Genomic DNA, 17,945 nt, shown 5'->3' on the forward strand with positions numbered 1-17,945 from the left:
TGCAGCCCCCTTGCGCTCCGGTGCCACTGCTCCTCCGCCTGATGATTCTAATGCACACAAGAACAGGGAGACCACAAAAAGGGGGGACGACAGAAGAAAGACATGTTGAGTGCATGCATTACCGCTACCGTTGGCGTACACAGAAGCCCCCTGCACTATTCTGCGCTCTTGGGCTCCACTGTTCAATCCCTGGGAAATGGCCTACTAGGCTATGCACAACATGTGCACACATGGATGACACAGGGGCATGACTAGGTGTACTTGGCACTCTACAGAGGTGGGCTGGAGTGCCACAGGGCCTGCCTTACTGGAGGGACCTTGCCTACTAAACTCGCCCTGGCCTAGGGAAACCCACAGCCCACCTCCCCCACCCAGCCCCCTCCACTGCGTGCAAAACCCGCAGGATGAGAGTGTACTCAACCCCTTGTGGCTGCTGTGATGCCCTCAAGTGCCCATCCAACTCCGGGTACGCCACCGCCAGGATCCTGAACATCAGGGGGTCATGGTGCGACGGGCACCCCTCCCACATTGGGAGGCCATCCCCAGCTGAGCCTCCGCCGTCTTCTCGCTCCAGCGGCGAATGTCCTCCCATCTTTTCCGGCAGTGGGTGCTCGGTCTGTGGTAGACCCCCAGGGTCTGGACGTCCTTGGCGATGGCACGCCAAATATCTTTTTTCTGGTGGGCGCTGACCTACATGAATTGTACAGGGGGAAGAGAAACTTATTACCAACTGCACTGTCATAGTCATTGGCCCCCATCCCTACCCTTGCCATGTGGCACATGCACTCACTGTCGTTTCACGTGCACCGCAATCTCCCCCCCTCCTACATCCGCCCCACTCCACACAGGCATAGCCCATACTGCATGCTCCCAGTGTACTTACCTGTTTGTCTGGAGGACCATAGAGTAGCGTGTACTGGGGAAGGACCCCGTCCACGAGTTTCTCCAACCCTCCAATGTGAAGGCAGGGGCCCTTTCCCCAGACACTCGAGCCATTGTCTCTTCCAGACCGAGGTCACAGCAGCACTAGTAGTGTAGGTCCTGTCCTGTCGAAGATCAGGTATCAAGTGATTGAACAGATAGAAAATGGCGGTCACGTCCGCGGCGGTGCGTACCGTCACCGCCGGCGTACATCGTCATTGGCTCCTGGGACCCATAGGGTCCAATGTTAACCAATGCAGCATTGCGTCGCGGTCTTCGACCGCCTACCGCGACGGTGTACAACGCCAGCGCAGTTACCTCACATCCCACTGTCCCACTTTAGAGGTCAGGCAGCTGCCATTTCAGGGGCCCAATTGGCTTTATTTTTAACTGCGTCACACATACCTAGGCCTAGACTCAACACACATACAGGCCACTTTTTGGATTATGATTTGTGTTCTGTGTAAGCTGTGGGTATGTACCTCTGAGTTGGTTGACTCTCTGCTCGCTGTTGTCCTTCGTAGGCACCGTCCGCTAGGACATGTGAGGATATGGCGGCATCCTCCAGTGTACCGACCGCTGGTGGACCTGTCGACAATGGAGGAAAGCCATGTGATCATCACATACAGGCTTGACCGTGCCACAATCCAGGAACTGTGTACCCAGCTGGAGCCAGACCTCATGTCAGCTATCCGCCATCCCACAGGAATCCCCCCTGAAGTGCAGGTGCTGTCAGTGCTCCATTTCCTTGCAAGTGGGTCATTTCGAACAACTGTGGCCATTGCATCAGGGATGTCCCAGCCTATGTTTTCCAACGTGTTGTCCAGAGTGATGTCTGCCCTGCTGAAACACATGCGGAGCTACATAGTTTTCCCTCAGGTTGAGGGTTTGCCTACAGTGAAAGGTGATTTCTATGCCATGGGACATATCCCAACATCATAGGTGCCATTGATGGGACCCATGTGGCTTTGGTCCCCCCTCAGGAGTGAACAGGTGTACAGAAACTGGAAGAGTTATCGATGAATGTACAGATGGTATGTTTGGCAGACCAGTACATCTCCCATGTTAATGCCAAGTTCCCTGGCTCAATGCATGACGCCTACATCCTGCAGAATAGCAGCATCCCTTATGTGATGGGTCAACTCCAGAGGCACCGTGTGTGGCTATTAGGTGAGAACCTGGAAGCAAGACAGTGGGAATAGTTGTCTGGGTCTGGGGTTATCCCTACAGGTTAGTGTGTGTCTAACAGTTGTCCCTCGCCATTTGCAGGTGACTCTGGTTACCCCAACCTGTCATGGCTACTGACCCCAGTGAGGAATCCCAGGACAAGTGCAGGGGAACGCTACAATGAGGCCCATGGGCGAACACTGTAGATAATCGAGCGGACCTTCGGCCTCCTGAATGCCAGGTTCAGGTGCCTCCATATGACAGGTTGATCCCTATTCTACTCACCAAAGAAGGTGTGCCAGATCATCGTGGCCTGCTATATGCTTCACCACTTAGCTTGGCGACGACAGGTGCCTTTTCTGCAAGAGGATGGTCCAGATGGCGGTGTTGTTGCAGCTCTGGAGCCTGTGGACAGTGAAGACAAGGAAGCAGAAGAAGACATGGACAACAGGGACTCAGTGATCCTGCAATATTTCCAGTGAGACACAGGTAAGAATACAAAACCTGCCTACTACATGTACTTTAACACTACTACCTCTCTACTGCCTGTCGTTTTCACCCAGTGTATGGTCACTGAGTTGTCACTTTCCCTTACGATTTCACAGATGTGGGTCCCACTGTGTGACTTCTGCTTTGATTCCTCATGGACTAAAGCTGTGTGACATAGGTATGTTGACATTACAATTGAAAGAGCTTTTTGCCACAGTAATTGCTAATACACTATTCTGAAATCACAGACTGACTCCTGATTGTTTTGTGCTTCAAGGGTGTTTATTTTAGTGCTCAATATTGGAGGGGTGATGGTGGAGGAATGTCCATGGCAGAGTCCAGTCTATTAGTCTCACAGGTGCATTGCCCAAATGGGCATAGGAAGTGGAGCTGGGGCAGTTTAAGGATGGACAGGGCGACAAAGTGGGACAGAAGGATGACATTCAGGGTGGTCTCATTTCTTGACTGGGGTCTTGGCATTGGTCTCTGTCTTTGTCCTAGATCTCATTTGCGGGGTGGTTATCCATCTGCAGGGGGTGGGGTGCTGGTGTGGTGGTCCTGTGGCAGTGCCTCCTGTCCACTAGCGCCTGCGGAGGTGGTGGGCAGTTCATCATCCAGGCTAGTGTCAGGGGCCCCTTGTTGTGCCACAGTGTCCCTCCTGGTGTTGAGTACTTCCTTCAGCACCCCTACGATGGTGCCCAGGGTGGAATTGATGGATCTGAGTTCCTCCCTGAAGCCCAAATACTGTTCCTCCTGCAGGCGCTGAGTCTCCTGAAACTTGGCCAGTACCGTTGCCATCGTCTCCTGGGAGTGGTGGTAGGCTACAATGATGTTGAAGAGGGCCTCGTGGAGAGTGGGTTCCCTTGGCTTGTCCTCCCCCTGTCGCACAGCAGCCCTCCCAGTTCCCCTGTGTTCCTGGGCCTCTGTCCCCTGGACCGTGTGCCCACTGCCACTGCCCCCAGGTCCCTGTTGTTGTTGGGGTGGTGGGTTAGCCTGGGTTCCCTGTAGTGGTGTACACACTGCAGATTGACGTGTCCTGGGAACAGAGGTATGGGCCCGCTGGGAGGGTGCTGTGCTGGTGTTTCCAGAGGGGGGAAGCTCTGTAGTGGCCTGTGACTGTGTAATGGGAACCGACTGTCCTGAGGTCCCCGATGGGCCGGGCTGGTTATCTAGATCCAGTTGGACAGAGGTCATCACTGTGGGCCTCTTCTGTTGGTGGTGTGGACATGTGTGGACCCTCCTGTCCGGTGACGTTGGGTAGGGGTCCTGAAGGGGTATTAAAGGATGTTTATTACATCTGTGTGTGGCATGGTGTGCAATGGGTGGGTGACCATGTACCCCAGTGCTTGCATTCCTGTGTGGGACCTTGTGTGATGATGGTTTAGGGGGGTGTATGGGTTTGTGCAGTTGGCATGCTTTAGTGATGAGTGTCCATGCTTTGGTGTTGCATGCAGGGCTTGGTGTTGGGATGTGTGGTTTGTGATGTTGGGACATTTTGTGAGGAGTTGGAGTTGGCCCTGGCAACGGGAAGCATACAAGAGGCCTAATAACGCGGCTCCAATAACGCGAGCCTGCATTGCGTGCGCAGCCAATCGTCCAAGCCAGATATTGTTGAGCACCAATTCAATTGGATAATAATTGCGGACTCCATACCTTGCACAGTGTTATCCTTGTCTAAAGAGACTTTCTTCTACATTGGAGTATAATAAGACTTACAATTGCAAGTTTTACTATCCTGGTTCTTCAACAGATCCTCATTACCTTATTGTATACACGTTATGGCTACTCCTACAATGTCTCAGCCTCCTCCTTTCCTAACGGATAAAGGTGACCCGATTCTTCCGTGGAAACATTGGAAGAATCTTTTTGATTCCTATTTAATAGCGACAGGAGGGGAAAAGTTCTCTCCTGCCAGGAAACAAGCAGTCTTGTTGCACAATTTAGGAATTGAAGGCAGGAATATCTATGATAGTCTTGAGACCTTGTCTATTGGAGGGGCAGAAGGCGAACCCAGAGACTGCTATGAAATGTCTGTGGCCATTTTAGGAGCACACTTCGAATCCAAACTCAATGTTGTTCTTGAGAGACACAAGTTTTTTGCACGCTCACAAGGGAAGTCTGAAAGTGTGGGTAATTACGTTGCTGTTTTGCGCATGTTAGCACGCACTTGTGATTTTGGTGACATCACAGATTCCCTGATCCGTGACCAACTCGTCCGATGTACTAACAACAAGAGAGTTCAGGAAAAATTATTGACGAAAAACCCTGACTTAAGAGAGGCCATTGCAATTGTTGAAGGGATGGAGAGCACCAATAGTTGGATTAAGGAGATGAATGGCCATGGAGAGAACGATTTGTGCATGGTTCAAGCACCGCATCTTCGGTAGGAAGTCTTGAGGGTTAGCAGTGACAATGACAGTGACAGTAAAACCCCAGGAATTACCCAAGAGAGGAAGAAGGAGCCTAGCCTTCAACGTTGTTTCCGTTGTGGCAATACAGGGCACACTGCGAACAGTCCTAATTGTTTCGCTCGGAATTCTCAGTGCAGGAAGTGTGGGAAAAAGGGGCACTATGCTAGAGTCTGCAATAGTGACAAGAGCAATATAGATGCTGTCACTGAGAATGTTAACAAGATGATCCTATGCATTGATTCAGATACCAATAACATTGTGAATGATTCTGGAATGGTAGATGTAGGACCTGTAACCATGCCTGAGTGTGCTATTAAGCTTGATGGAAAAATTGTGACAGTATTGGCTGACTCAGGTTCTCCTTATACCATGGTGGGTGACAAGAATTACCAGGCAATTTTTGGGGAGGATTTCCATTTGTTAACAGTACCCGATATCAACCCTGTCAGTTATGGGGGATCTAAAATAGAAGTGATTTGCTATAAGATCATGCGCATTCAATTCCAAAGTAAGGCCACTGTAGGAAAGGTTTATGTAGCAAAACGAGGGAACAATCTACTAGGTTGGCGTCACCAACGTGATATGGGGATTAAATTGGACCCTAATGCCAAGAGTCAGGTTATGGTAGTGAATGATAGCAACATGGATCTTAATATTGTGAAGGAGTTCCCTACTGTGTTCAGAGAAGAACTAGGTTGTCTGTCCAATTTTGAACACAGAATTATTCTGAAGAACAATGCCATTCCTTCTGTGCATAAAGTGAGGAGAGTTCCAAAATTAATGTTAGAACCTCTCAAGGTGGAACTTAACAAGCTTTTGGATGCTGGTGTGATTGAGGAGATAGAGTCCTCTGAATGGTTGGCTCCCATTGTTCTAGCGCCAAAGGACAATGGGAGACGAATTTGCATGTGTGTGGACCTCAGAGACCTTAATAAGCATATTTGGGTTGATCGCCAACCCTTGCCCAATATTTCTGAGGAGTTGTCAGGGCTGGGTGGTTCAAAAGTATTTAGTGTACTAGATTTGTCGTCAGCATATCACCAAGTTGTTTTACACCCAGATTCTAGACACCTCATGTCATTTGTGACACCGCTAGGGGCCTATCAATTTCGTAGAATGCCTTTCGGGTTGGCCTCCGCTGCTGCCTGTTTCCAACGCATTATGAGGAAGGTTTTGGAGGGGGTCTTGGGAGTCCTATTCTTTCAAGACGACATTTTGGTTCATGGCAAAACTTTAGAGGAGCATGACAAAATCCTTAGAGAAGTATTGTGTAGACTGGCTGGTTCTGGCCTCACGGTAAAGAAGGAAAAGTGCAAGTTTAGAGTTTCTTCTGTAACTTTTCTTGGTCATACTATTTCCAGTGAAGGGATTAAACCCAAGGTTGAGTTGGTTGATTCTATTGTCAGCGCCCCTGAACCCAAAGACAAGGAGGGTGTGAGATCCTTTTTAGGGCTGGCAGAGTATTATTCTAAATTTGTTGCCAACTTTTCGAGCGTGACCCAACCCTTGAGATCCCTGTTGAAAAAGGGAAACAAATTTGCCTGGACTATTGACTGTGCAACTGCTTTCACCTTTGTGAAAGACTGCATTGGGAAGATGCCCACCTTAGGCCATTTTGACACACACGCTAAAACCTTTTTGTACACTGATGCCAGTGTAACTGGACTGGGGGCGGTGTTAATCCAAAGACTGAGTCAAGAGGAGAAAGTCATTGCCTTTGCTTCCCGTTCCCTGAAGGGGTCTGAACAACAGTATTCCGTTATTGAGAGGGAGGCTCTTGCTTGCTCATGGGCAGTCAAGCATTTCAGGTTCTATCTGTGGGGATTACCCTTTGTTGTGAGAACTGATCACAGACCCCTCGTACAAATGTTCTCTTCAAAGAAAAGTGAGGGATTGACACCCAGAATAAAAAGATGGGTTGAAGGATTAATGGAGTATAATTTTTCTGTCGAGTATGTACCCGGGCCGAAGAATACAGTAGCAGATTTCTTGTCTAGGAGTTCAATTGATAGTAATGACGAAAGCGAGGATGAGAGTGTCATTAGCTGGGTGAATGAGTTGGCTATAAATGAAGATGAGTGGAAGTCTGCTGTGGATCAAGATTCCATTAGACATGAGCTTGCTGGTTTCATTGTAAGAGGGTGGCCGGACTATAAGGGAATTCCTGAATCTTTGAAGAGTTACTGGAATATTAGGGATGAACTGTCTTTAAGTGGTTGTGAGGTATTAAGGGGTACTAAATGTATACCTCCCGTTGGTTTAAGAAGTAAGATCATCAATTTGGCTCATGAGGGTCATTTGGGCAGGAATCTGACCAAATCAAGGTTGAGATTGATATATTGGTGGCCAGGGTTGGATCGTGAAGTCGAAGCAGTGGTTAAAGATTGTGTGACATGTGCACGAAATGACAAGAGTAAAGTGGTATCGAAACCCCCACTTTCCCCAGTTGCCGTGCCTGAGAGGCCCTGGGTGAAGCTAGGTCTAGATTTTATGGGCCCTTTCCATCTTCTCCCTGTTAGTGAACGGTACGTCATACTCATGGTGGACTACACTTCAAGGTGGGTAGTGACCAAGTGTGTTAACTCCATAGATACCAGGATGGTGATTGAGTTTTTAATGGAAGAATTCTCACAAGAGGGTGTACCCAGCCATTTGGTTACAGATAACGGGGTACAGTTGACATCTGTGGAGATGAAGTCCTTCTTGGACTCTTTAGCTATTGTGCATTTGAGAACTGCCTTGTACTTACCCCAGGCCAATGGTCTTGCAGAACGTATGAACAGGATGGTGAAGTACTGTGTCCAGGAAGCAGTTGAGACTCGGGTTCCTCTTGGGAATCTCCTGAGAGACCAATGGTGGGCATATCGTAGTACTCCCAATAGCGTTACTGGAATCGTCCCTTTTGAGTACATGAGGGGAAGGTTGGGCTGCAGCAAGATGTTCCCAGCGTGGTTCAGAGATAAATTGGGATCATGTGTTTCAGTGCGGGAGAAACTTGACCAGGAGAAACTTGGTAAAGCGTCCATGCGTAGGAGCAATTATCAACAAAAGTACAAACTGCAGTATGATTCCAAATCTTGTGTGTCCGATGTTGCATGGAAGGTTGATGACTTGGTATTGCTGAAAGACCCTAAGGAAAAATGTGGTTGTGCTGGACAATGGTGATGTGTGGAGTATGTCTAGAATTGCAAAATGGAACAACCTCAGGATTGATTCCGATAATCTGACTAACCGTGGAACAAACCACACTGCAAGGGATGAGTCCAAGGTAACACCATACAAGAAAACTCCTTTCAGACTCCGTTCTAAACCATTGTGGAGGAAGGACTATGGGGGTCATTCTGACCCTGGCGGTGATGGGCCGCCAGGGCCAACGACCGCGGGAGCACCGCCAACAGGCTGGCGGTGCTCCCATGGGCATTCTGACCGCGGCGTTACAGCCGCGGTCAGATACGGGAAACCGGCGGTGTCCCGCCGGTTTCCCACTGCCCAAGGGAATCCTCCATGGCGGCACTGCAAGCAGCGCCGCCATGGGGATTCCGACCCCCTTACCGCCAGCCTATTTCTGGCGGTTTTGACCGCCAGAACCTGGCTGGCGGTAACGGGTGTCGTGGGGCCCCTGGGGGCCCCTGCAGTGCCCATGCCAATGGCATGGGCACTGCAGGGGCCCCCTAATAGGGCCCCACCAAGATTTTCAGTGTCTGCCAAGCAGACACTTAAAATCACGACGGGTGCAACTGCACCCGTCGCACCCCTTCCACTCCGCCGGCTCCATTCGGAGTCGGCATACTCATGGAAGGGGGTTTCCCGCTGGGCTGGCGGGCGGCCTTCTGGCGGTCGCCCGCCAGCCCAGCGGGAAACTCAGAATTATCGCGGCGGTCTTTTGACCGCGCAGCGGTATTCTGCCGGCGGGACTTTGGCGGGTCGGCCTCCGCCGCCCGTCAAAGTCAGAATGACCCCCAATGTTTCTTGAATTCTGACGCTTCCTTTTCTGCATACTTCTGTGCAATATTAATTTCTGTTATTACTGTGTTAATTTCTGCCATGATATTGTCATATTGTTGCTTATTTGTTTTTTATCCACACACACATATATATATATATTTTCTCTTTTTTTGGGGGGGGGTTTCTCCTTTTCAACTTATGTATTCCTTCTTTAGTGTAATAAGGGGGATGTATTGTGGCTGCTTAAGAATGTTGGGCACAGTCTAGAATCTCTGCCTTTCAGATTCTGGATGAGTGGTCTCGAGGTCAGAATCTAGCAGAGAGATACTGGACGGTTGAAGGGATGGGAGCTTACGCTGCTGTCGGGTTGGTGGTTTCTGAATAAAGCTCTTTTTACTACATTACCGTGTCAGAGCTTAACACTGTGGCTCTACCCGGACGATTTCCTCCACCATGACCCTGAGCTCCTCCTCAGAGAACCTGGGAGTCTTTGCCGTGCCATGGGGTGGTGTGGGTGATGTGTGGGGTGGTGTGTGTGGTGCTATGTATGCTGATATGTAGTGGGGTGTTGTGTGAGGTGCGTGGAAGTTCTGTGGTTGATGGTTTTGTGTGCTTGTGGATGCTAGTTTTGTTGATGGTGGTGTCTCTCTCTGTGCTTCTTTCTCAATTGTGGTCGTAGGGGTTTGTGGGTGATGTGGGTGTGTGTTTTATATTGTATTGGGTGTGTGGCAGTGGTGTGTGTATGTGTATCAGGTGTGTGTATTTTGAATTGTCCAATGTGGTTGTGTTTTGTATGTGTGTGTGTATTTTGAGCGCGGCGGTGTGTACCGCCAATGGAATACCGCGGTTGAAAGACCGCCGTGTGGATTCGTGTGTCGTGATAGTGTGGGCATATTTCTGTTGGCATGACGGTGGAGGGTTTGTTTTCGCCAGTTTATCACTGACCTTTGGTGTGGCGGACTTGCGTGGGTGTCTGAATATTGGCGGATTCCGTGCTGTGGGTCATAATGGCTGTGGCGGATTTCCACGCGCGTGGCGGTGTGTTGGCGGTCAGCTGCAAGGCGGTAAGCGGCTTTTACCGCCAATGTTGTAATGACCGCCATAGTAATGTGTTTTATATGTCCTAACAGTGAAATATTACCAAATTTGTTTTGCACTGTTGCAAGGCCTGTCCCTCTCATAGGTTACCATGGGGGCTACCTTTAAATCTGATTAAAGTGTAGATTCCCTTTGGGAGCGGATGGACATGTGGAGTTTGGGGTTTCTGAGCTCACAATTTAAAAATACATCTTCTAGTAAAGTTGATTTTTAGATTGTGTGTTTGAAAATGCCACTTTTAGAAAGTGACTCTGCCTGTTTGTGGATTCCCTGTCTAGGTTTGACAGTTGAGCTGGTTGCACCTCACACTAGACAGTGACACAAAGGGAGCTGGGGTCTAGTCTGCATTTCCGGATGAGCCATCTGTGCTAGGAAGGAGGGAGGGAAGGAGTGGTCACTTACACCTGAAAGGGCTGTGCCTGTCCTCACACAATGCAGTCTTCAACCCCCGGGTGAGTGTCTGTGGCTGGGCCTGGGCAAGGCAGGATTTCACATTCAAGAGAGACTTTGCTTTGAAGTAGGCCTACTTCAAAGGGCAAAATGGGTATAAGAAGGGCACCCAAAACCACAGACTTTAGAACACTTCTGCAAACCAAGAGGAACCTCTGCCTGGAGAAGACCTGAAGAGCTGAGGAAGAAGAGCTGCCCTGCCTGTGACTATGCTTTGTTGAGCTATCCTGCAGTTGCTGCTTCTGCCAGAGTACGAGGGCAAAGACCAGACTTTGTGTTCCTTCCATCTTGTGAAGATCTCCAAGAGCTTGATTTAGAGCTTTCCTCCTATTGTTTCAAGTCTCAGGGACAGCAAAGACTTCTCTCTGCCACCACCTGGAGTCTCTGGAGAGAGTCCTACTCTGCCAAGTGGTGCCTATCCAGTTCCTGGGACCCTGAAAAGAGAAGCTGGCAGCTTAAGAGGAAGAAATCCACGCACAGAACTCCGTGCGGGGAAAAGATCGATGCGTCTCCGATCTGCGGCTGAAATATCTATGCGCCGCCAGCTTCGCGGCTGAAAATCAATGCTCACCTGCAACGCAACAGAAGAATCGACGCACGGAGCTGGAGAAACGACGCGCAGCATCGCTGACGGAGGCTGGTGAGATCGCAACCCGCGCTGCATGGTTTTCAGATCATGCGGCTGGATTTCTGATGCAAGTACCGCTGGGCGTGTAAAAACAACGCGAGGCCGGGCCAGACCCGAGAGTGCTGACCGGATCGACACATCGCTCTCCTGCAGAGAGAAGAACGACACGCCCTGACCCGACGAAAGGAGAAACAATGCAAGGTCTCGTTCGTGAGTGAAATTTGATGCATCGCAAGCACTTTTTGACACACACTCAAGGTACATTTTCACGCTAACAGTGTTAGTGTGTGTTTAAAACTACATAAAGACTCTTTTTGCTTTTTAATTGATGACTTGTGTATTGTGGATTTTTGTCATTTTGGTCTTGTTTTGTTTAGATAAATATTCTCTATTTTTCTAAACCTGTGTTGTGTCATTTTGTAGTGATTTCATTAAGTTACTGTGTGTGTTGGTACAAATACTTTACACCTAGCACTCCAAAGTTAAGCCTACTGCTCGTGCCAAGCTACCAAGGGGATAAGCAGGGGTTAGCTGAGGGTGATTCTCTTTTACCCTGACTAGAGTGAGGGTCCTTGCTTGGACAGGGGGTAACCGGATTGCCAACCAAAGACCCCATTTCTAAATACCACATAAATGCACTCTTTGCCACATACCAACAATACACATAAATGCACTCCACACCACAACACATAATTCCAATAAGCATAATTTTGCTCAACGCCACACAGTTTCCATGCCACACAAATAAACTCCACACAATCCCATGACTAACAATTCCAGTACAAACTCACCTATTTCCACTCCACAACACATACATCCACTACACTCCAAACTAAAACATATAGGTAAAAAACATTGTCATTTACAATGTCAATAGCTCAAACTCTCGCAAATGTGAGGCTGTCATTGTTGTCATTTGTTATACTGTGCTCTGTGTTCTCACTAACTTCCCATTGACTTTAGCTCAGTGTTCCAGACACAATATCAGAACTTTACATGAATCGTGTTTGTCTACTGTCACTTTAATGGATATAAATTAGAACAAAATCGGTGATTTGTCATGTCAAATGCGCACTTGGCCAGTGTAGTGACCTGCAACGATATCCGTTTAATGATACTAACCAATCAACATCATAAATACCACTTTCAACGAACCAAGTAACCAATGAACCAGGTTTTAAGGCATGTCTAACCAAAGAAGTAATGTTTTTCAATCTTGAAACTCTAGAATGAAACATTTAGCCTGCCTAATATCATGTGACGCATAAACACAGGCACAGAAGTGATGAGAATAGCTATGTGAGTGGGCATACACACAGATTAAAGCCCTAGCATCAAGGAGATAGATAAATCAATGTTCACAGCTCCAGAAGGAGGTTGATTTATTTACATATATCAAAAACTCTAGCAAAACTCTACATTTTATTCTCAATTTAGAATTGCTGTTTTTCACACACACACACACATTTTCTTTCTCTTCCTTTTTTTCTATCTCTCTACCTCTTTCTTTATCCCTCTCTTTCTCTCTGCCGCTCTCTATATATCTCCCTGCTCGCTCTCTATCTCTTTTGTAGACATTCTCGCAAAACTTTGGCAGTGTATGTCAGATCCAGAATGGGAAGGCATTCACAACAGAGCTCAGCCCTAGAGTGGTAGAAGACAGTCATGACAATGGAAAACCTTAAGATATGAGAAAGTTCCTACTGTTGTCTCTGTTTCAATATAAACCTTCTTGATGGACTCTTCCATGCAGTCCAAGTAGCAAGTGGTCTTCATTTCGAAAGGAAATACAAAAAAAAGTTAGAATTAAAATGCAACTGACAGGGCTGAAGACCCTCGGTCCAATTCACAAAGCCATTTGAACTAATATCTTAGTTTTACTAGTGCAAATGGTAGGAGTTATGACTGCACAAGGTGACTTAGCAGTTGAAAATCCTTTTACTCCCATGCAATATTATCCCATAAGAGTATAATATTATGCAAGGATAAATCCCACACAAGTGGTGGAGAGTGGATTGGTCAAGCCATTTTCAAGCTTGAAGGTTTGTGAAGAACCCACAAATATATCAGTTTGTTGCATTCACAAACCTTTCTCTGGCTGTATCCCATCCTGACAATTGTCGAAGATTTACTGCAGGCAAGGGGGGAAATAAATAAATTTCCTGAGGGGGAGGGGAATGGAACCCCGGACTTTCCTGGTGGTGTAGGGGAAGGGCTTTCTACAGAGGGAAGATACCGCAACTCTTAATTGATAGGATCTCTCTTCTCAGCTTTAGGTTTAAAATTACATCTACTCTAAAACCATCTAATAATACGTTTCTTTGTGAATGTCTGTAATATATTCTCTATTGACTTCCTAGGTATTGAATCTGTTCCTGGCATTGCTGCTCAGCTCGTTTAGCTCAGACAATCTTTCGCCGACAGATGATGATATTGAAATGAACAATCTTCAGATCGCTGTTGGCAGGATACAGAAGGGAATAGATTATGTCAAAGCAGCCTTACATGACTTTGTTCAAAAGTGCTTTTTCGAACCCCAAAATGCATTAGATGATGTTAAGCAACTGGAGGAAGTCCATAAGCAAGAAGTCTTCAATTATAATCACAACGCTGTCGAAATGATCAGAGAATGCGACTATTTGAAAGATGGAGCTGGCAGTGACTTTGGAAGCTGTGTTGAGAAATACATACATGATGAGAAAGACTATGAGACATTTCTCCCAAAGCCCATCCGCCATGGAGTAGTGCCGATTGCTGTTGGAGAATCAGATTTTGAACATATCAATACAGAAGATTTGAGTAGTGAGTCCGAATTGGAAGAAAGTAAAGAAAGTAAAGAGGTAGGATGCCTTATTTGCTATTTAGTTATGATATATATATATCTACATATGTATAGTTATAAATATATTTTGCCCGCAGTGCCCATTTCACAAAATGTTAACAAAGGTTGAAGATACATGTATGCAGTTTGCAAACATTTAAAGGTAATGATAGGAAGGGGATGCCGTTTGCAAGCTTTCTAAGTGTACTTTAGGAAACATTTTTTGACTTCATGCTAGGCCTGGTCTTTGGAATTAACATTAGAACAATTGTGCCTGGGAACTGTAACACCTCCTGAAGTGCCCGAGTCTCCTAAGTGGTACATTGTTTTCTCCAAGAGAGAAAATATTTTTTTCCAGAAGGAGAAACCTCTAACCCTATTCATCCCCAAACAAAGTTTGGAGTGTTCCAGTTCCCTTTCACACCCCACAATCGGAATAACTCGTGTCCTTGGTTGAAGTAAATTGCCAACTAATTCCAAGGAGGAAAGGGACGGAAGAGAAATTTGAAAATACCAACAAACTCACAAGTTCGTTGGTGTTCACATACTTTCCAGGAACTCCACACACAAGAACAACTGCACTGACCCGTGAGTGTCATTTACTAATGCGCAGTATTATTTGTGTGTAGACTAACATTTGTGGCTGAGTAAAAGGATTTATTAGTGCAATAAAACCTTTTTAAAATTTCTTGGAGTTGTAAATCTGGCCATTTTTTTTTTTTTTTGCCTTGTCTTTGACTCTACCGAAGGGTGTCAACGTGCTTTACTTATTAACAGCAGAAAGGAGAGTAAGGGTGTGAACTTCACTAAACTTGGAGAAAACAAATCGCAAGCCAAAAGTGGTTCAACTGAACAAGTTAATTGGGACAGAGTAAGGGAGATTGTCCTAATGACAAGGGTGTCAGGAACACATTTGGGGTCCACTTGGGGACAAAGTGGAGAGGGGTAATAGAGGCAGTGTGTAGAGTAGAGAAAAGTGAGAGGAATAAGGGGCAGTAGAGGATAGTAGAGCATTGTGAAATTCAAGGTAGCAAGAAAGGTGCAGGAGTGATAAACAGGCTGGGGTGGGATGTAGTGGGACAGAGGGGAAGGGGAAGGTGATAGGAGGTGTGGGGAAGTATCAAAGAAAAGATCTTGACAATGATGAAAGGAGGTGATGATGGAAAGGAATGAGGGGGAGAACAGTATGGAGCAGGTGGGGGAGGGATATTGAACAGGGTGGAATTGGGTGAAGAGGGTAACAAGGGGAATTAAGAAACATGTAAGAGGGAGGAGAAATAGATTCGGGAAGGGATAGAAAGGTGGAGGAAGACGGAAGAGACAATGGTGGAGATTGAGGGGGTTGGCAGGAGATGAAGAATGGAAGGACTCATGAAGGGAGTAAGTGGCAAGAGATGAAGGTGCATAGATGCAGTGGTGAGTATGGTCAAGCTGGAGCAAGGGAGGTGAGGGAGATAGGAAGAAAGAAGTGCGATAGTAGATCACTGAGTGAATGGGAGTTAAAAAGGTCATTTCCACTTGTAAATCAGCTTAACATATGCCCCCGGATTTATCATTTTGCTGGCTTAGTCATTCTGTAAAATGATCCGTGTGGCAAGTTATGCCAATATTATCAGTGTTTTGTTATAATATTTGCTTTTCAAAAATGTGCTCTATATAGTATTTCCAGAATGTCTGTCAGATCCAGTTCTTGAGAGTTGGCGACAACCACAAAGAATAATACAAATGTATGAACATTTTATGAAATGCATATGCATTCCTTAAAATTTCACTTCATAATTTTGAGGTGGAAACTGTAATGTGTTGGTCAGTGGGCAATATCATTGGTCACCAGCTATATCTTTTTTGCTTCTGAGGACTTGCGAGTAGATTGAATCATTAAGTTAAATTAATGCATACATTGATCCAAGACATACCTTTAAAAACCTAAGGTCCGATGTTTTAAAAGACTGCTGCAAAAAGTGATAAAAAATTACATACCAACATTTTTTTTTTAAATCACCCTATGACTTAGCAGTGCAAAGTCTGTACTAATAGGACACTGTTGGACCTGGCCCTTTTTGCAGGTTTATCCCCAGACCTTTGCCTTTAGCCTCCTATTTTTCTGCCCCTCTTTTTGTTGGTTGTAGTTCTCTGGGTACTTTACCACTGCTGACCAGTGCTAAAGGGCTTATGTGCTCTGTGTATATTGTGATTCTGATTTCTCATCCCTGATTGGCATATTTAATTTACTAGTAAGTCCCTAGCATAGTGCACAATATGTGCCCAGGACCTGTGAATCAAATGCTACTAGTGGGCCTGCAGCTCTGATCGTGCCACCCACATAAGTAGCCCTGTGAACATGTCTCAGACCTGCCATTGCAGTGTCTGTGTGTGCAGTTTTGAACTACCATGTTGACCTGGCAAGTGCACTCACATGCTAGGCCCAAACCTTCCCTTTTAGTACATGTAAGGCACCCCTAAGGTAGGCCTAAGGTAGCCCCATGGGCACAGTGCAGTGTACTTAAAAGGTAGGACATGTTTTACATGTCCTGATAGTGAAATACTGCCAAATTCATTTTTCACTATTGAAAGTCCTATCCCTCCCATAGGTTAACATGGGGATTGCCTTCAAATATCTCTTACATGTAATTTCCCATTAGGAGCAGGTGGGGATGTAGAGTTTGGGGTCTCTGAACTCACAATTTAAAATACATCTTTTAGTGACGATGGCTTTTAAATTGTGTGTTTGAAAATGACACTTTTAGAAAGTATGCAGTTTTCTGCTTAATCATTCTGTGCCTATCCTGGCTGTGGAATACACGTCTGGGTCAGGATGACATTTGGGCTGGTTGTGAATTCACTCTAGACAGTCATACAAAGGGAGCTGAGATGTGCCCTGCATACCCTGATGGGTTTTCCTGGGTTAGAGTGGTAGAAGGAGCAAACTGAATAGGGCTGAGCCTGTCCTTACACAATGCAGGCTCTAACCCCCTGGATTGTGGCTGGGACCAGGGCAGGAAAGACGTGGCCTAGTGCACTAGACTTTCCTTTAAAATTTGCCTATTTCAAATTCAGAAATAAGTATAGGTATCGGACCCAAAACCCCAGACTTTTAGAACACTTCCGGATCAAGAGGAGATTCTGCCAAAGAGAAGAGCTGAAGAGCTGCAGGGAGGACTACTGCCCCCTTGCTGTGTGTGCTTTGCTGGGTTGGCCTACAGTTGCTGTTTCTGCTTTGGAGAAGACAAGGACTGGACTTTGGTTTGTATCCTGCTTGTGAAGTTTCTCCACGGGCCTGACCTGAGTTTACCTCCTGTTGTGAAGTCTCAGGGACATCAAAGGCTTCATCTGCCAGTGCCTAGGCTCTTCTGCTGAGAGTCTTGACTTGCTAAGTGGTGCCAAATCCGGTCCCTGGGCCCTTAGAAGTGGAAGCGGGGAACCTGTGTGGGAAAATCCACGCACTGCTTTGTGTGCATTAGAAAAATTGACACAGCACCTGTCCCACAGCTGAAAATTTGACCAAGCGCCTGCCTCGCAGCTGGAGAATGAACACATCGCTTGCTTTCAACACGGACCCTTGGCACAGCACGTCGGAGATTTCCATGCATCGACCCTGGGCATCAAATGTTCAACGTCGCAGCAAGGACCTAAGGCTGCGTGTCTGGAAATCAATGCATTGTTCTCATGTGGGGGTAAAGAATCGATGCATTGCCTACCCGGTGGCCAAAGAATCGACATACGGCCTCACTTGCAAGTAAGGAATTGACGCATCGCTTGCTTTTCTGACACATCACCTCTCCTGCGACTTTATTTTTGATGCATACCAGGTACTTTGTGCTAAAACAACTCATTGATTATTTTTTTTGGACTAAGACTCTTTTAACTTTAAAAATTGATATATTTTCTTGTGTTTGTTGGATTCTTGTAGTTTGGATATTGTTCTACTTAGATAAATATTGGCTATTTTTCTAAACTGGTGTGGTGTCCATTTGTGGTGTTTTCACTGTGTCACTGTGGGTGTGGGTACAAACAC

The 17,945-nt window shown here is 46.6% G+C and overlaps 1 protein-coding gene across 1 annotated transcript in view; it reads left to right on the forward strand.

Moving 5' to 3' along the window:
* The window catches only part of LOC138285386 (sodium channel protein type 2 subunit alpha-like), a 745,466-nt gene that overhangs the window by 403,051 nt on the left and 324,470 nt on the right, over positions 1-17,945 (forward strand). The window contains exon 17 of the mRNA XM_069225255.1: positions 13,470-13,949. Coding sequence (XP_069081356.1) covers positions 13,470-13,949 — 480 coding nt within the window. The remainder of the gene's footprint in view (positions 1-13,469; positions 13,950-17,945) is intronic.

This window comes from Pleurodeles waltl, chromosome 3_1, assembly GCF_031143425.1.
Source record: "Pleurodeles waltl isolate 20211129_DDA chromosome 3_1, aPleWal1.hap1.20221129, whole genome shotgun sequence".
NCBI lineage: Eukaryota > Metazoa > Chordata > Amphibia > Caudata > Salamandridae > Pleurodeles > Pleurodeles waltl.